Raw genomic sequence first — 20471 nt, forward strand, 5'->3', positions numbered from 1 at the left:
TGGAGATATTCACACTGTTTAGTGCTGAAGTAGAGGGAGTCTAACTCTCATTCTGTCCGCAATATATTGAAATTTGGAGAGCTCAATGTGAAGAGTGAACACAAGCTGCAAAGTCATGTCTCTCAAAAAACGAAAATCTTTACCAACAAGCAGAAGTGGGACAAAGGATCTTACCCATCATCGGTGGTGATCGAGGCCTGGCCGTGGGAGCCACAATCACTACTGGGCCCTGAAACCCTAGCCCAAGCCACATACCACCAGCCAGCCTGCAACACCACAGGTTCGTCAAACATCATGGCATATTTCTCTCTGAAAAAGACGAAGCGCGTGTGAACAGAATTCAGTATGAAACATATTCTTTACCTTGTTAAACTAGTTGATCTCCTCTGGCAAAGCTTTCAGGTTAAGCAGAGTTAGTGGGGGGGGGGGGGGGATAAATGAAAATGCTGCACCGAAGTGGTTCATTCCTTCCATATTTTTTAGATTTTTCATTTTTATATTCATAACTAATTAGCAGAACACATTAATTTGGGAAGCAGGAAAACGGAATTGAACACTAAGCTGTTCTGTGGAATAACACTTCTTTAAATTTACACAGCCCTTTCCTTAGCAGTTTTACCAAACATGGAAGTTAGTCAAGTCTCTTGTGAGCTTATCCAATCAGCTCAATGCAGGCCCCCAGCCAACTCTACAAACACACTTAATATCCCTCATTTGGGTCTGCTCCTATCAAAAGTAACAGTCGTATCCATAGCTAAAGCAATTATGAAATCAATGGTTTGGCTCCTCTCTGAAACCGTTACCACAGGAACAGCCACACACCTTATAGTATCTAGTAATTCGGGTAACAAAGAAGGCTTTTTAAACATGTAATGCATTATGAATGGAATTAAAGGAGCCACTACCAGATAAAGGAAGGCAAATCTATTTTGATTTACCGAAGTGGACAGTGAGCCAGAAGCAAAGGAATTTAGAAAAGGTGGAAAGAAAAAGGAAAATATAGAACATAGAACATTACAGCGCAGTACAGGCCCTTCGGCCCTCGATGTTGCGCCGACCTGTGAAGCCACTCTAAAGCCCATCTACACTATTCCCTTATCATCCATATGTCTATCCAATGATCATTTGAATGCCCTTAGTGTTGGCGAGTCCACTACTGTTGCAGGAAGGGCATTCCACGCCCTTACTACTCTCTGAGTAATGAACCTACCTCTGACATCTGTCCTATATCTATCACCCCTCAATTTAAAGCTATGTCCCCTCGTGCTAGACATCATCATCCGAGGAAAAAGGCTCTCACTGTCCACCCTATCCAATCCTCTGATCATCTTGTATGCCTCAATTAAGTCACCTCTTAACCTTCTTCTCTCTAACGAAAACAGCCTCAAGTCCCTCAGCCTTTCCTCATAAGATCTTCCCTCCATACCAGGCAACATTCTGGTAAATCTCCTCTGCACCCTTTCCAATGTTCCACATCCTTCCTATAATGCGGAGACCAGAATTGCACGCAATACTCCAAATGCGGCAGGACCAGAGTTTTGTACAGCTGCAACATGACCTCATGGCTCCGAAACCCAATCCCTCTACCAATAAAAGCTAACACACCGCACGCCTTCTTAACAACCCTCTCAACCTGAGTGGCAACTTTCAGAGATCTATGTACATGGACAACGAGATCTCTCTGCTCATCCACACTGCCAAGAATCTTACCATTACTCTGGCTTCCTGTTATTCCTTCCAAAATGAATCACCTCACACTTTTCTGCATTGAACTCCATTTGCCACCTTTCAGCCCAGCGCTGCAGCTTATCTATGTCCCTCTGTAACTTGTAATTGGTCAAAGAAATGCCCAGTGTCAGGGATTGAAACACCATGGTAAGAACTGCTTCTGAGACAGCACATAGTGTGGGTGAAATATCAACTCCTGTTGGTGCTGCTAGGAAAACAAAGATAGTTTTCAGGGAATTATATTTGTTTTGGTAAACATTAGAAATAAGGTATAGTATTAAGTGTGGTAAAGTTTTAAGTGTGTTTAATTTAATGTTTCAATGTCTGGAAGGGTAAAACCTAGTTAGATTCACGCTGGACATAGGTGTTTGTATGTGTGAGGATTGGGTAAGTTCCAACTGTGTTTCTATTGTGCTTAATGAGGGCTATGGCATGAAGAATAAATAGGCCAGCGGTGGTATGTGGCCATTGGTTAGCAACTGGGGTCTTCTAAGGTAGAGAAGCTTTTATGTTTTAGTGGAGTTAATTTGATTGCAGTTGGCAACTGGACATCATGGAGTGAACATCTCAATCCTACAAGGAAGACTAGACAGGACGGGAGCTGCAAAGAGGCAGACTTCCTAAAGTACAAGTTACAATCCAGACAACCAGGGAATTATGACAGAAAGAACTCTTAAGACACCTGAAGTTAAGAGAACAGAGACCCAAGTCTGGGAATAGCGAGTTAAAATAATTGTGAGCAATGTTCACAGCAATCAAGGCAAAGAAATCCTAAAGTGATTGGTGTAAAATCCTAGACTGGATTTACTGTTAAAAGCAGAGTAGAAATTTGGTTTAAAAGTTACATTTGGAAAACCTGGTGTGGATTTCAGAATGCAAACTGCCAAGGGAAATCACAATTATGAGAGAAGATTTTAAAGATTGTGTTTGGGAGTGAAGTTTGGAAATCCGCACATGACATTTCATCTGGGGGGGGTGGGGGGGATAGGAATTCTGAGGAGATATCTACAAACATTCACTTTGGGTTCAGGGTAGAGAGTGCATTTTCTCACAGTCCTCCTGTGAGGTTAAAAGGGACTGGGTGTTAATGAGACCATTGTAGATTACAATGTACTTTGTGCTTCTTGTTAAAATTAATTTGCGGTCCTGTGACTCTGTTCCTCCATGTTTTATAAAACAAATAATAGTTATGTGGCGGGATTCTCCGTTAGCCGATGGCGAAATCGGGGTGTGCGATCGGGCGGACAATAGCGGCCGACGCCAAAATCGCAACAGGTGACAGTTTGGCACCGAATCGCGACGCTCCGTCACCTCGAAAACAGCGTCAATTGAATGCATGCCGCTTGCATATCATTAGCGAACCCACCCGCGATTCATCGCCTCTGATGGGCCGGGCTCCCGACAGCACGGTACAGTGTGCTTTCAAACATCGTGAACCTGGCGTGGTGGCTGCTGAGAGAGACGGTGTACAGAGTGTCCAGCACCGTCATACTTCGTGCCGCTGGTCGGCGGGGGGGTAGTGTGGAGTGGCCAAGAGGTGGGCTGTGGGGTCGGGTTGGACAGGTACGCAACACCATTACTGCAGCCGGCAAGGCAGCCATGTGGCTGCGAATGCCACTGACAACCCGCTTTAAACGTGGTGCCCTGGGTTGTTCCAACAGAACCTGTCCCATCTTTTCGGTTTCGGTAAGCGTGTGTGTGGGCAAGGCTCAGCCTGGCGCAACTAAAAGAGGTACATAGAGCCCACTTAACAAGAACTCATATGAATAGGTTCTTCCCGGAGGTGGAGGATAGATGTGAACGGTGCCAAGAAGGCCCAGCCAACCACGCCCACATGTTCTGGTCTTGCCCCAACCTTGCGGAGTACTGGACGGCATTCTTCGAGGCAATGTCCAAAGTGGTGGGGATGAGGGTGGAGCCATGCCCGAAAGTGCCGGTCTTTGGGGTATCACACCAGCCAGATCTATTCCTGGGGAGGAGGGCGGACACCCTTACCTTTGCCTCCCTGATCGCCCACCGTAGAATCCTGTTCGGCTGGCAGTCAGCAGCACCACCCAAAGCTGCAGACTGGCTGTCCGACCTCTCAGAATCTCTCCAAATGGAGAAAATCAAATTTACCATCCGAGGGTCAGACGACGGCTTCCACAGAATATGGGAGCCATTCACCCAATTGTTCCGGAACCTGTTTGTGGCCAACGAACAAGCAGAGGAATAGCCAGGTAGCGAGAATCAGGGAATAGTAGCCGAGGCGGGGGAGGGAGGGATAGACCGGGGAGTGGGGGGATAGCAGCTAAACCTTAGAGAAAAGAAAGGCGAAGCACAGGAGATGGGGAGGGGAGGGGGTGGAAGGGAACAATAGAGGAGAACCAGTAAGGTTGGGGGGGGTGGGGGGCGCAAGGGAATGACAGCAGGAAGGAGGGCACGGGAAACAATAACAAACTTGGCATCTACAGGAGCAGAGAACAAGGAAAATTCCGGCGAAAGACGGAACGAACGGCTGAAGCGGAGGTGATCACGTGACGACAACGGCAGCGGAAACCGTCCGAGAGAAGCAAGCGACAACACCACCAGATCCATTCGCGTATTGCCCTCTGTAATTGTTCTGTATTTGTTTCCCCGGCGCCCAAATATGTACCCCCGCCCCCCCCCCCCCCCCCCCCCACACACACAAACAGGTGCCTACTTATGTGCTAAAAACAATACTGCCAATTGTACAGAGCTGCTGTTGTTGAGCTTGCACATAATACCCTACCACATTTTTTATTCTAACTTTTTTTGTTGTTGTTTGTTTTATTTTTTGTGCGTGCCCCCTTCTCTTCTATGTGATATGTATTCTATTTTGTGTACATAACGGTAAATATACTTTATTCAAAAACCCAATTTTTAAAAATTTATTTTTAAAAAGTGTGTGTGTGTATATTTAAGCACGGCTGCAGCTTGACAGCCCTGCAAGTATCCATCATGGACCCGGCGAATCCCGCACCGTTTTTCATGGGATCCAATGGTGTTCCACGCAGCGCCGGTACTACCCCCTCACCGGTAGTGGAATTGGTGCAGGTGTGGCACTGATTTTCCTGTTGTGGAAGCACACGGATTCTCCGTTGGCGTCAACACTTAGTCGCAGAATCCGGCCCCTGGTCTTTTGAGCCATGGATTCATTCTGGGATCTTCCTGTCCAGTTGTACCATCAACTAAGATCATAATGTCTTGAAATGGGGCATGGGCTAATCTATAGTCAGACGAACGAGGAATAGGAAGATACATTTGGTTGGGACATTATTCAAAAGGATCACGAGGTCCAATTTGCTGGACACAAGGCGCTCAGTGGGAACAGACGCAATGGGCTCTTTATCAACTGAAATTTGAGAGAGAATGCAGTGTAAAAATATACAATTCAGCATCAATAAACAGGAGGTGATACATTCTGGTAAAATAAATGAACAATTATATGTTGAATTGGGGAAGCAGACAAAGAGCATAAGGATTTGGGGATTCTGGTTCTGAAGACACCAGAACTGTGGAGATTAACAAATGATTGCAAAGAAGTGTTTATTATGAAGCGATTGGGCAGAGCAGATAGAAAGTTTCCAGGCATTGAGGAATCAAGGGATAAGGTTCAAGATTAACTGCAAGAGACTTAGTAGTAACTAGTCCGCTCTTGCTATTTCAAATAATTCAAGGACATTACGCCAGTAGTTATTAAACTAGTTTGATGAATTAAAAATTCAGCAGGTATAGATTAACATGCACCTTGCAGCACAGTCGTATGCCAGTACATCAGTTTCTGCCAGCAGGTCACCATCAGTTTCATGATCTCCTCCATCAGGTCCCAGCTCAAACAACTGGTTTAAGAAAAAAAACAGTTTCAATACTTTATATTTTCAGTTTAGGCTGGTGAATGCCATTAAAAAAACATTGTTGCGGCTTCTATGTGACATGTTTGAACAGACCATAATTACTTCCAATTTTTTCTCCTACTTCCTTAGTTGACGCAATAAAATCCAAACTATCCAAGGAAGATTTAAAAGGGTGCCTTCTGTTGCACTATATTTGTACTAAATTTGTACTAATCCAGCACTATCACTCTATGCCAAAATTTAGTAAAGCTGCTATCCTTTTAATCAGAATGTAGGTCTACTGCTTCTGGCATAAAGAATATACTTGAACTGCATTTATTTATTGTTGTTTGTTCACGGGTTGCGAGTTCCACCGACAAAGGCAGCATTTAAATCAACATCTCTAAATCAACGTCCTGGGGGTTACCACTGGTCAGAAACTGAACATTCATTTTAATATTGTGGCTACCAGGGCAGACAAAGACTAGGAATCCGACGGCGAGTTACTCACATCCTGAGCCCCCAAAGCCTGTCCAGCATCTACAAGGCACAAGGTCATGATTGTAATGGAATACTCTCCACTTGTCTGGATGAGTGCAGCTCCAACAACACTCAAGATGATTGACAACATCCAGGACAAAGCGATTGCTCCCCCTTGCACAAACATTCAAACCCTCCACCACCGACGAACAGTGGCAACCATCTACAAGTTGCACTGCAGGAACTCGCCAGGCTTCCTTAGACAGCATCTCCCAACCCCACGACCACTACTATCTAGAAGGGCAAGAGCAGCAGATACCTGGGAACTCCACCACTTGGAGGTTCCCCTCCAAGTCACTCCAATTTGACTTGGGAATATCAGCGTTCCTTCACAGTCACTGGGGCAACATCCTGGAACTCCCTCTCTAACAGCACAGTGGGTGTACTACACCTCGACGACTGCAGTGTATTAAGGCAACTCACCACCACCTTCTGAAGGGCAACTGGGGCTGGTTTAACCAGCGATGCCCACATCCCATGAATGAATTTTTAAAAAAATGAACCACTGCAGTCCACGCGGTATAGGCACATCCATAATGTCATTAGGGAGCGAGTTCCAGGATTTTGACCCAATAATAGTAAAGGAACAGCATTACAGTTCCAAATTAGGTTGGTGTGCGACTTGGAGGGATGGTGGCGTTTCCATGTATCAGTTGCCCATGTCCTTCTAGCAAATGGAGGTCGAAGGTGATGTCAAAGGAGCAGCAGTACATCCTGTAGATGGTACACGTGTCCGCCACTGTTTACCAGTGGTGCAGGAAATGAATATTTAAGGCTGGCAACTTTGTTCTGGATGGTGTTGAGCTTTTTGAGTGTTATTGGGAGCTGCACTCATCCAGTCAAGTGGAAAGTATACCTTCACGTTCTTGACTTGTGTCTGCTACACAGAAATATGATTTTTTATTATTTTCTTTGCTGGTTAATTCACCTTTATTTTTGCTGTGTATTCACCTCTGCCACCAAACAGACCAAGACCTCCAAGTAATATATCTGCGTCGGCACAAAAGCGGATGGCTTCCACAGAATGAGCAGAATACCCCCATCCACCTCCATGGCCTAAACATTAACAGCAGATATAAATATAGTTAATACAAATTACTTCTCAAAACTAAAACAATTTAACAAAATAAGGTATTTTAAAAATATATATATATATAAAAACTTACTTTCAAACCTATTAACCACACTGTAGTCTTCTTTGGAATATACTTTAGTAACTGCTTGGATCTCCTCCTCTGTATTAGTGACCCCCATTTTCAGATCCTGCATAACAGCCAATGTATCCAAACAACCTGTTTTTAATATTTGAAAAGAATTATTCAGGAAAATCCAAACACTTCACATTTTACATTCACTCAAAATTTGACTGCAGTGTTTAGTCCAGACGGTACATAACCAGAGTTTTATGATATTTTCACTTCCTCCACACAACAATGGACAAGTAGAACACATTCATTCATAACATTTCTAAATTAAGTAACCATAAGCTATGGCACTTTAGTAAACTGAATCCTCACATATTTTCACTGAATGAAAATCTATTTCAAGTGAAATGTGGAAATAGTCAGCATCATTCAGCTCTGGCATGCAAAATAGTTGTTTGGTCTGATTAATAGAGGCGTCGCCATGGAGAATGCACCAGTTAACTGATGACTGACAGTTAACTGCCAAAGCTTTGTTTAAATTACAACCAAGCAGGTTGTAATTGACATAGGGAATGAACCAGAGAATGGCGTCGCCTTATTTGTTCAGTTGAAACGGTACAATGTGTGCACATGTTCTTTCTGTCTGCAAAAAGGAGGGCTCTGTGTATTAATATATGTAACCTCCAGTACTGGCAAATGTGCCACACTGCGAGCCCGACCGACAGTCTTAAATTGGTTGTCAGCATAGCTCTTAACACGCTCAGCATGGTTTAGCAAATGTTGCCCAATTGCACAATTGTTGCCCAGTCGCACAATCATATCTCATGTTGGATACTGTTTTAAGTTTCGCAAGTGCGGGCTGGTTGGGTAGTCAATATCTTACCTGTTGCAAACAGCCGAAGGGACAAGCTGTTTGATATGATCTGCCAGTCTTTCCAACGTATGGCCTACATAACTACCATTATACTGTTACTGAAATTCATTTATCATATTTCTCATTTGTAGGAGAGGCAGAACATAATTGGCTTGGCAGCAGCATCCGGTTAGTGGCCAACACCACGTTTGTTGTTACTACACAGCAGTAAAAGGCTTAGCTTCACCTGTTGTTCAAAGTTTTGAGGTACCTTACCCTTTCATAGTAATCTGAGGTAGGTTGGACACTTTTCAGGACCGAAAGTGGCAGTGTTAGACCCATTCAGGAGTTTGCGAATATAAATGGAACAGGTAGTATTCTTCACAGGAAACCCACTATGGGAAGGGAGCTCAAGGTACAATATGATACTGAAGGAATAACCCGAGTAACATGATACAAGTCCAGAGTAAAGATACATCAGCATTGGCAGAAACTGAAGAGAATGGCCTTGATTTTGAAGCAATTGAAACTATAAATCATTCAGGATTTGAAGTCATACAGGCAGTAATAAAATATTGCATGTTTTGTACTGATGGTAGGAAAGGAAGCTACATTGCCTTCATATTTGAGGATTTTGACCCTTTGCTTGTAAATAACACAGACGGTGAGGGGATGATTTTAAATGAAGCATGGACCAAGAATGAGACCTGAAGAATGGTCACTTGGACAAGGAACAATTATTGCCTCCAACGGCATTCCAAAGCAAGCCAATGTCTTCAAAAGAAGTGGGAAAAATTTGGTTAAATTAAAAGTCAATCCCATGAAACTCCCAAAAAGAATGCCATTTTAAGACTCAGCATCTTTCTAAAATGGCTGCTGCAAGTCTGACGAGAAGATTCAATAAATGTGGCGGCATGGTGGCATACTGGTTAGCACTGCTGCTTCACAGCGCCAAGGGACCCGGGTTTGATTCCAACCTTGGACGAGTGTGTGGAGTTTGCACATTCTTCCTGTGCCTGCTTGGGTTCCCTCCCACAGTCCAAGGATGTGCAGTTTAGGTGGATTGAATATGCTAAATTGTCCTTAGGTGGGGTTACAAGGATAGGGTGGGGGATTGGGCCTATGTTAGGGTGCTCTTTCAGAGTGTCGGTGCAGACTCGATGGGCCTATTGGCCTCCTTCTACACTGCAGGGCTTGTGTGTGCTGGTAATTTTCCATATAATCTCAGCAAGCTTATTACATTAATCGCACACTTCAGATTACATTTTTGATATTAATGCATGACACATCAGGCTGCATAAAACATGTCCAACAACCTCATTGGTGCTTAAGCATGAGAATAATTTGGCAAAAACTTTTGAATGAATACATCTCATTGCATATGTGTGTACGTATGATTATCCAAGAATCCATACCTAGAATGTGCAAAGCCCCATGAGACCTGGTGGTATTTGCTTTGGATCCGGTTGGTAGAGCAAGTTCCGGGCTCAGGATACTACATCTGCTCTGCATATCTGACGCGGCAGGAAGCCTGGCATCTGCTGTAACTGCATTGTAACACCAAACTTCTTTCACACCTGGTATGAACCTTTGGAGAGAAAGAGAAGAGCCTGTTGACATTTTTAAAGATTGTTGCCACGTGAATTTGAAGACTAAATGTAACTCAAATTTTGCTCCGTACAACATGCCTCATTTCTCCTCTAATTAGCGTTATTCTTAAGAACAGGCCATTCAGCTGTTGAAGCCTGCTCATCATTCAATTAGATTAGTTGATCAGTACTCACCGTTGTTACATGTCCTTCAACATCCTTACCAAACAAAATGAGTAGTTGAAATTTATAATAACTCGATATCCACAGCTTCTTGAGCGAGATTGTGTTCAACTATGAGATCAGCCATGATCTGATTGAATGGCGAAGCAGGCTCAAAGGGCTGAACTGTCAGCTTCTGCTCCTAATTCCTATGTAACTATCTTGACTACAGGATTAGCATTTCATGCATGAGCCAGCAGCATTCGGACATCTTTCATAAATTTAGGGATTTGTCCATTGGGCATTTGAAATGCAACTGAAAAGGGTCGTCGACAGTGGAATTTGTTTCATGCACTTGAAAAATCTGCTAATAAATCTGCTGCACACCGATCATTTTTTGAAGGAAAAACAAATTAAGGACTCCATAAAATTGGGATGATCATCTCAACATCGGTCCTGAAGATGGAGATAACAGCCTCCATCTAGTCCACTGAAATAAGGAAATAAAAGCCTCAAATGGAATCACGGGATGATAATGGGATCCCAAATTTTGTTTACCCTGGGGAATTTCAGAGGTCCCAGTGCTTTACCCCCTCATTAAATTGTGGCATCAAATCTTATTCTCACTGGGCCACAATAATGCTAACCTCACACAACCACTTAACAGTGTGTTTAGTTCTGTTTTCTCTGCACTTGTTAAAATCGAGGTTTTTCAGCCAATTTAATTATAGACTGCAGGGAAATGGAAAAAAAATCACCTTTAATGTGGTCGGAAATGAAACTTCAGGACTCTACAGCTGCAAAAGAGCCTCAAATTAGCACAAGCACAGTTATGACAGCATAGCAGGTGCACTTCTCTGGCGATACAATGTCTCTAGAAAGTTTTGAAGTTGTTCCAGACATTGATCCAATTCTAAGTCAAGTTTCTTTTTCCCCTACTGGGCTGGAGAAGGTGTCAATGTGTTACAACTATAGATTTAATACATCAAAAGGCTCATGCAAAAGAAAGGAGAAAAATCACACATATGAATTATGCAGGCTGCGAGACTAGACCCAATCCGCACTGTTCAAGGGGTGTGAATTACACTGTAAAACCTTAATCAAAAAGATCAAACTAACTTTTATAATATTACAGAATCACTCTGAAGCTTGAACAATGGAAACTGTCACTCTATTGTATTTGTCCTACAGGTATATGGTGGCAAGCAAATTAACTCATTTTTACAACTGCACTGACTTTTTGTAGCTCAATACCTGTATATAAACATATAATTTAATTGTCCATCATGATTTTCACTCTGTACTACAATATCTAGATATGAGGTGAGGTTGGAGAAACTTGGTTTGTTCTCACTGGAACGACGGAGGTTGAGGGGCGACCTGATAGAAGTCTACAAGATTATGAGGGGCAAGGACAGAATGGATAGTCAGAAGCTGTTTCCCAGGGTGAAAGAGTCAGTTACTAGGGGGGCATAGTTTAAGGTGTAAGGTTTAAAGGAGATGCACAAAGCAAGTTTTTTTTACACAGAGGGTGATGGGAGCTTGGAACTCGCTGCAGGGGGAGATAGTGGAAGCAAATACGATAGTGACTTTTAAGGGGCGTCTTGACAAATACGTGAACAGGATGGGAAAAGAGGGATATGGTCCCCAGTTGGAAAGGGACTTTTAGTTCAGACGAGCAGCATGGTCAGTGCAGGCTTGGGAGGGCTGAAAGTCCTGTTCCTGCGCTGTACTTTTCTTTTTCTTTGTTCTATTCAGATTCAATAGAACCGAAAACAGGAACCTCATGGGCAAGTTCAACATTTTGGTTTCCAGTGTATATTGTTGCAAGCAATGGTAGAAAACAATCTTTAAAATACAAGATTCTGTAAATATAGCAGCAAGTTAATGAGGGGGTAAAGCACTGGGACCTCTGAAATTCCCCAAGGGTAAACAAAAAGGTAAACTAAATCATGCTCTTAAAATGCCCACATTTCAGATATCTGCAAGTTAACACAAATATGCAGTTAAATAAAAACAGAAAATGTTGGAAAAGTTCAGCAGGTCTGGCAGCATTTGTGGAGAGAAACAGGGTTAAGGTTCGGGTCCGTGTAACTTCTACAGAACACGGAGTTGTCTTAAAATCCCCAAAATGGTGGAAAATAATAATGGCCCGTAACTTCCTCAGAGTGGCAATCCCTGTCGGATTGCCACTCTGGATGAACTTACCCTTGTTGTAATTCCAAAGCCACTGTCTCGCCCAACCTTCCTCACTTAGGCTGGTGAGACAGGAGGAGCGAAACAGGTCCCAGCTGCAAAGGTGAGGAGTAATTGGGCAGCAGAGACACAAGAAACACCGCCTTCTTATGGCTTTGTTTATGCTGCAAATGCAGCCTCTGAAAGGAGAGGTATGCTCTAGCACCAGATGGAAAATATGTCAGGAGGAAGACCAATACATTTGAGCCCTCAAGTTTCCAATGCTGCATTCAATTCAGCTGTTGGACAAGAGGAGTGATAGGCTCAGATAAAACAGAGCATGGTCAGCTGGTTTAAAGTTTAACTAACTTGTACAAGTATTAGATAGGGATAGTCATGGATTCTAAGGTTTAGTTTTTGATATTCGTAAAAATAGTTCTAGAGTTTGTTAAGTAACAGCAACATTACAAATAAAACTACAGTGAGATAACTCCAACTTATTAATGTAAGGAAAACAGAGTTCAGCAGACATGAAGACTTATAAATAAGAGCTGGGAGCTGAAGAACACACACAAGACCATAAGACATAGGAGCAGAATTATCATTGGGATAAACATATGGATGATAAGGGAGTAGTGTAGATGGGCTTTAGAGTGGTTTCAAAGGTCGGCGCAACATCGAGGGCCGAAGAGCCTGTACTGCGCTGTAATGTTCTATGTTCTTATGGCACTAGCTGTCGTGAAAGAGATGGTTAAAGGGAGCAAGTAAGTTTCAACGGTAAGTGGTTCAGGCAATCGATGGGAGGAGATACGGGGCAGACTGGGAGGGGGTGCCGGCCGAGGCAAGACCAAATGGGCGAGGGGGCGGCCGGGCAGGCCGGACGGGAACAGGTGGGGTCCTCTGGGAGGGATGGGGGTCAAGTTTATGCAGGGTGTCCCTGCGAAGCTGCTTCTGGATGTTTAAATAGTTCCTCTGGAGTTAGGAGCGATTGTTTCCTCTACTCTTTCAGAGTAACCACCACGGTAAAAGTGGCAGTATCATCCAAAGTTAGTGATTTAATTAGCTTCGGTCAGAGGAAGTTGGCATTTCAGGGCAATTGCTGGGAACCTCCCAGGGGGGGGTTTCTCAGCACATCATTGGAGTGTCCCCAAATGCGACGTGGGGAACTCGGAAGTTATGGCCCATTATCATTGTGCTCAAACTTTTTATTGCAGGGAACCATTAAAAGATTACCTCCAAATTACATCATACACCGGATCCAAGCAAACTCCAAATCCTCGTAAATCTTCTTGTTCTGAATCATTAAATGTCCTGCAGCTTCCATCCAGTTTATTGATTAACAGGCATTTAAAGGGTGGTGGCTCAGTTATGGATGCAGGTACCAAACCTGTTTGAACAAATCATAGATCAGGCTCCCAGAAGACATTTAACCATACCATTACACCTGTTCAAAATGTTTCAGATTTTTAATACTACTCACAATCAAGACCTCATCCCTATATTTCCCCCTTCAGAGCAAATTAACCTGGAGCTTAGTTCCTAGTCTACGTGGCTCAACATTGTACAGTAAATTTATCTCTGGTTTGGCCCAGTACAATATGATTCCACTTAAAAATGAAATTATTGAGGTTTGTGATATATTATTTGGATTGTATCTATATGAAATTTAGCATTTTGAAGCCCTGCTTCAACTTGCAATGAGGTCACTTCTGTTAATAGTCTTGAAAATTCACAACACATTTGAGTAACAAAGAAAGAAATCGGTCTTGCCTATAATGCTTTTGCTGGCAAAGATTTCTGAAGTTGATAAAACGTGCGAGTTAATAAGTGCTTCATCAATGCGGAGGAAGGTCTGGTCTCCACTAGCACCTATCCAGGTAGCCTTTCGGCCATACTTTGATCCTATATTTGGCATAGCAGATGGTCTTGTGTTCCAGAAAGGTGCATCCAAAATTGGTCTACCAAGCTGCCCTTTCTACAAAGGAAAGGAAACATTTCATTCTAACTTCCGCTACATTACCTTGATTAACAGCTTGCATTTATGTCGCTCCTTGTGTAATTTTAATAATCACTTTACACGTTCAAAATTTATACATTTTATCTGAAATTATTTCCTGGGTCAATTTTATACTTAGCAACATGAATAATGCTCAAGAATTATTTTCACATACAGATGAGCACTAAACAATCTATCATGAAAGGAAAGTCCAAAGGTGCACAGGTTAACTGGGGTCACGGGGATAGGACGGGGGAGTGGGCCTATGTAGGGTGCTCTTTCGGAGGGTCAGTGCAGACTCAATGGGCTGAATGGTCTCCTTCTGCACTGCATGGATATCACTCTAAAGTCACAGTTATGATTGCGCATTTTTATTTTGAAAACAGATAACCTTGTACGAAATGTTCATGATCATTACTCAAGGGGGTAATTTATTAAATGGCATGTAGGCTGTGGTTGTAATGACAGCCTGCATTTCAGAGTAGTACAAATTTGAGGAAATTCTACGTGTTTATCTAATCTGAGATTGTGCAGCAGAAATTTATGTACGGCTTCGAAAACTTTCTATTTTCTTTCAGCGATGTTGCATGGAAAATATTTTATGCCCATACAATCAGTATTGAAAAAGTGCATAAAATAGCAAGCAAATCCTAAGAAATATATTCTTACAGAGAAGCTTCCAAATGTGAAGACTTGTCCATCTGCTAACAGTAGGGCTGTGTGGTTACTACCTGCAGTTACTTGGGTGCAAGGAGCTGGTAAGGCCTCTACCAATGTGGGCGTCCCTCTGAAACAAAAAAATATATATTTAGCAAAGTAACAAAAAAATCCCACAAAAGACAATGCTTTCATTGCTTTATTAATTACCTTGAATTTACATCTCCATGTCCAAGTTGACCATGTTGTCCATATCCAAATGTATAAACATCACCATTCTCCATCAGAATCACTGTAGATTATTTGGTAAACATTAAAACCCTTGGAGTAATAATTTGAGTACCAGTAACATATAAACATTTACTCTTCTGGAAAGAAAATGCAAATTATATTGACTAGCTCAAGTCTAAATAGTCACCTGTTAATTTCCAAACTTTTACAATTACTGGATATTAAAATTTCCTAGTTGGATTACAATTAAAAATAAACTTGGCTCCTCCAAGGAAGATCCAAGGAATTTAGTCTGCCAGTAGCTGAGTCATACAGCCCAAAAATAGCTGCAAGTGAAATCCTTAGTCTGTCCTAAAGCCACAATTCAATAGTATCCTTGTATTATGGGAGTGGGCATGGGATGGGGGGGAAGAAAAAAAAAAAGAGGATGGTGGGGACCAGGGACAGAAAAAGGGAGGAGGAAAGAAATAGTAGCAACGTGTTTAACTCCTTTTCGCAATCCTGCTAAAATAGTTGGTCGTGTTTGTATATGCGTGGAGATCAGGTGAAGGTAGGATATTGCAATGGTGTCCATCATTAACAATTAGTGTCCCAACATGCGTCGAAGCTAAGTGATGAGTAATAATCACGTCGGAAGGGTTCCAAAGGAAGAACCATATTCGAGGAGATTCAGTGTGTTTCAGAGGGGAAGGTGTGGGGAGCAAAGCAAAATGGAGAGAAATTTTGAAATTCCAAATAGCCCTGTTTGAACATTACTTGAAACTCAATTACAACACTTCCAAATGGATAATTACTTCAGTTGTAACAAATTAACTTCTGTAATTGCCTGTGTCGAGGAAACATGTGAAAACAGGCCAATCACTGAACTTTCTGCTGTGGATGTCTCAGGAATACATGAAACAGCTTTGAAATACAGAAAGGCACAATCCATGAAGTCTCGTTTACTAGCATTGGAACGTAATACAATGCATTGGAACTTCAAAATTAAATCTCAATCTAGTTCTGATATAATTTAATTATTGTTCCTTAGTTGACCTAATCGGACTTTTCACTTCGCTGGTACATTAGCAGATCCTGGCCTACTTAATTCATTTACTGTTCACGACCTATTGCCATAACTTATGAATACCTTTAGCCAGAGTTAAGATTTTAAAATGATCCTGTACTTCCACGTTAGGAACATCCAACCTGACAAATTATGCTCACTTGAATTTTATGCAAACTTTTCTACTCTCAGGATTACCAAAAAAAAAACACCTCAATTTGCAAATGGTAACAAGTACATAGTTCCTTCGGAGGATCATAATTCTTCGTAAAATTGTTTTGTGAATTATCCAAGAATTATATGGCTTTTCAACAGGTTTTCTGCAAGATCACAATATTGCAGTCTTTATGGGTTAACACCAGCAATTTCAAAGTTGGAATAACTTAATTAAAGTCTGATTTCTTTTTGAACCGTTTTAACTATTCATTAGAAATGAAGCATGCTTTGAATACCTGACATCAGGCATTTTAGCAATAAGGAGTCTACAGAAACATTGGGGGGAAACTTATGGATATATTCAAAATCCTTAACAAAATTAGCTTTTAAGAATCTGTTTGCCATGACCCAAGGATCAACAAGGGGCCACGAGATGAAACACAAAATAGAGATAGATTAAAAGTAACAGTTTTGTAATGGGTTGGCAAATCTTCTGAATGGACTGCCCAGGAAGGTGATAAGCAATTTTCAGTGGGTTGGTCAGACATCTGTCAAAAAACAACTGAAAATACCATAGTAAACCATGTATTTGAACGGGGAGATGGGTCAAAATGGTCTTGTCTGGTAGTGTACATTACTATCCCAAAGATGACTGCACTTCAAAGTAATTCATTGGATGTGAAGCATTTTCAGATATTATTTCCCAAGCACTTGAAAGGCAGGCACGCAATTCTATTTTTCCCCTCTATTCAAATCACCATATAATGTGCATACCTGAGTGATGGAATCCACAGCTAACCTGGATTGCTTGGAGCTCATAGTCAAGACACAGGGCACCTGGAGGGTATGTTGTAATCTTGCTGGTGTCTTTATCCCCCCTTTCTCCATTAGCATCTGAAAATAAATGCCCAACCACAAAGTAATTCATACATCAAAACAAAGCAAATGGTCATAACAGTTGAGACAATATTTACCAGAGATTTTCAACAGTAGCACACAGCAACTTCGGTTTCATCATAAAGCCAAAACACACTTTTTGAAAATACAATGCAAATTTTAAAAATGTAGTCTTTGTTTGATTATTAAACCAATATTGTGGCTATGCATTATTTAGAGCTGCCAACCACCATTATTTTTTCTCTATTTGTTTACTTTTTTCATTAAAAAGGTAGAAATGAAAAACACACCAAAAAGACAAATTTGTCGAAGATTTCTACAATGCAATAATATCAAAAACTGCAGCTACTTGGATAGTGATAGATTATTTGATTCTTTAGTAGAAAGGGCAACAGATATATGGAAGTCTTCAGGTATAGTGTTCCCCATGGAGAAACATATAAAAGAGGTATTGATTGCTTAAATTAAGACACTTAAAAAAAATACATCATTGGTATAGCTGTCTTCATTCTCTGAAAGTTCAAGCTCCACATGCAAGTGGGGGAATAGGCCAAAGCAATAACCCTCCGAGAAGGTCTCACCATCCAGATCCTTTGATCAGTTTGCTTTGGTCAGCTGTGTGTGAGACACATGCAGAATCCAGCATTTAGGAACATAGAAATCAAGCTCCTTAAAAATCCAACCCTTGAGGGGTTCACAGGCTCCCTCTTTGTAGGAATACATTACACTTATTCAAGTTCGGGAATTTCAGGTTCAGGTTGGCAAAACCAAAGTTTAAAATCACAAAAAAATTAGACCATTTGAGGGCGGCACATGGGACAGCGCTGAGGACCTGGGTTCGGTCCCGGCCCCAGGTTACTGTCGGTGTGGAGTTTGCACATTCTCCCCGTGTCTGCATGGGTCTCACCCCCACAGCCCAAAGATGTGCAGGTTAAGTGGATTTGCCATGCTAAATCGCCCCTCAATTGGAAAAAAATAATTGGGTACTCTAAATTCATAAAAAATAAAAAGAAATAGACCATTTGGTCTAAACTGGTCTATGCTTTACAAGAGCGTTTCTCTTACTTATCTTAAGGTCTCACATGGGCGATTGATAGGGAAGGTAAGAGCCCATGGGTTCCAAGGAAATTTGGCAAATTGGATCCAAAATTGGCTGAAGGGCAGGAAGCAGAGGGTGATGGTCGAGGGGTGTTTTTCTGACTGGAAACCTGTATCCAGTAGGTTTGCAGGGATCAGTGTTGGGGCCTTTGCTGTTTGTGCTTTATATTAATGATTTAGACATGAATGTAGGAGGGTTGATCAGTAAGTTTGCGGATGATACGAATATTGGTGGGGTGGTAAATAGTGAGGACAGCCTGAGATTACAGGGCGATATAGACGGACATATAAGTAGCAAATGGAATTCAATCCAGATACATGTGAGGTGATGCATTTGAGCAGGACAAACAAGGCAAGGGAATACATGATAAACAGCAGGACTCTGGGAAGCACCAAGTATCAGAGGGATCGTGTTGTGCATGTACACCGGACCCTTACGGTAGCAGAGCAGATGGGTAGTGGTTAAGAAGGCATACAGTATACTTGCCTTTATTAGCTGAGGCACAGAGTTAGGAATAGGGAGATTATGCTGAAACTGTATAAAAAGTTGGTTAGGCCATAGCTAGAGCATTGTGTGCAGTTCTGAAATCCACATTACAGGAGGGATGTGATAGCACTGGAAAGGGCGCAGAGGAGATTTCCCAGGGCGATGCCTGGGCTGGAGAGTGTTAGTTATGAAGAGAGATTGGATAGACTTGGGTTAGTTCCCTTGGAGCAGAGGAAACTGAGTTTGGACATGATGTCTAAAATTATGAGGGGCATTGATAAGAGTAGACAGGAACAAACTTTTCCCCTTAGTGTAGGGGTCAATGACAGGGGGCACAGATTTAAGGTATTGGGCAGGAAGTTAGAGGGAATGCGAGGGAAAACCTTTTCACTCAGAGGGTGGTGGGAGCTTGGAATTCGCTGCCTGAAAGGGTGGTTGAGGCGGAGGCCCTCATAACATTTCAGAAGAATTCAGATTTGTACTTGCGGTCCCAGAGCATACCAAGCTATGGGCCAAGTGCTGGAAAATGGGATTAGAATGGTTGCTGGTTGTTTTTGACCAGAGCAGACATGATAGGTTAAAGGGCCTTTTCCATGCTGTATGATTCTCTGACATATCCTACATCCACTATCTACATCCTGGGGGTTATTCCATGGAGCTGAAACTGGAACTATTGTGGCTGCAAGAACAAGTCAGAGGTTGGGAATTCAGCAGTGAGTAACTCACCTCCTGACGCCTTAAATTCTGCCCACCATCTACAGGGCAGAAGTCAAGAGTGTGATGGAATACTCTCCACCTGCCTGGAGTTTTGCTCCAACAACACTCAAGAAGGGGCTGTTTAGCACAGGGCTAAATCGCTGGCTTTGAAAGCAGACCAAGGCAAGCCAGCAGCACGGTTCAATTCCCGTGCCAGCCTCCCCGAACAGGCGCTGGAATGTGGCGACTAGGGGCTTTTCACAGTAACTTCATTTGAGGACTACTTGTGACAATAAGCGATTTTCATTTCATTTCAAGAAACTCACGGCTGTCCAGGACACAGCAAGTAGACTGACTTGGAGCCAATCCAGCATTTTCAGGGACAAAACGTTTTATTTCTAATCTTCAACACATGAATTGTAAAATGCTCAGTCAGATTTATTTTCCATTACATAACAAAGAGTGTTTTCTCCAGAAGAACAAGCTAAGGCCAAACAAAATTGTGGCGGTATAGAATTTTAACTTCATAAGCTATAAATAATGCAAATCAACACACAAAAAGCATCCGTGTGACATGGCTGTATGATTACTACCAATTACCAGAATCCTGTTCACTCAATCTCTCAACAGCTTAGAAATGAACTTTTTAAAAAATGCATCAGGATCTGAAAATAAAGCGTTGCCACTAGGATTTCAGCGATGCCACAACTCTGCATAACATGTTCACATAATGGTTACTTCAAACTGTAGAAAGACACCCAGCAATACAATTATCTTTCCATATTTCTGTTATGTCTGGGAGGTTCATATCAATACAAAGTGAGTGGTCACCTGTCACACTAGTGGGAACAACTTGTGACGATGGTTTATTTGAAAGCATCATGCAATGTTAAAGCGTAAGTGCAGTTGAAGCTTAAGTACACTCAAAAGGTATATTAGTTCCAACATTAAAGAAGCCTAGTGACAACGCTAGAGTTAACAGTGCATTCAATCCTAAATCATTTTTAGCCCACGAAAAAAAAGAATTGCCCGAACCAGAACTCAATGCAGTTGTATCCAAGTTAGTCAAATCCGCAAGTAATTACATCAAAGGTCAGTCTCTACATTTTCACTAAATACAAATTACTTCCTCTGGTTTGTTTTTAACTGCAGATTAATTTAATTTAATTTAATCAGGCCG

General features: G+C 42.0%; 1 protein-coding gene across 19 annotated transcripts in view; it reads right to left on the reverse strand.

Annotated features, from left to right (window-relative positions):
* Positions 1 to 20471, reverse strand: part of mycbp2 (MYC binding protein 2) — a 224287-nt gene that overhangs the window by 111098 nt on the left and 92718 nt on the right. For all 19 annotated transcript variants that reach the window (XM_072476174.1, XM_072476181.1, XM_072476189.1 and 16 more), the window contains 10 exons: positions 16888 to 17007; positions 14892 to 14973; positions 14694 to 14811; positions 13799 to 14003; positions 13262 to 13415; positions 9518 to 9690; positions 7271 to 7396; positions 7033 to 7160; positions 5479 to 5570; positions 175 to 309 (listed from right to left, as the gene is read on the reverse strand). In XM_072476174.1, the coding sequence (XP_072332275.1) occupies positions 175 to 309; positions 5479 to 5570; positions 7033 to 7160; positions 7271 to 7396; positions 9518 to 9690; positions 13262 to 13415; positions 13799 to 14003; positions 14694 to 14811; positions 14892 to 14973; positions 16888 to 17007 (1333 nt within the window). The remainder of the gene's footprint in view (positions 1 to 174; positions 310 to 5478; positions 5571 to 7032; positions 7161 to 7270; positions 7397 to 9517; positions 9691 to 13261; positions 13416 to 13798; positions 14004 to 14693; positions 14812 to 14891; positions 14974 to 16887; positions 17008 to 20471) is intronic.

Source organism: Scyliorhinus torazame, chromosome 15, assembly GCF_047496885.1.
Source record: "Scyliorhinus torazame isolate Kashiwa2021f chromosome 15, sScyTor2.1, whole genome shotgun sequence".
Taxonomy (NCBI): domain Eukaryota; kingdom Metazoa; phylum Chordata; class Chondrichthyes; order Carcharhiniformes; family Scyliorhinidae; genus Scyliorhinus; species Scyliorhinus torazame.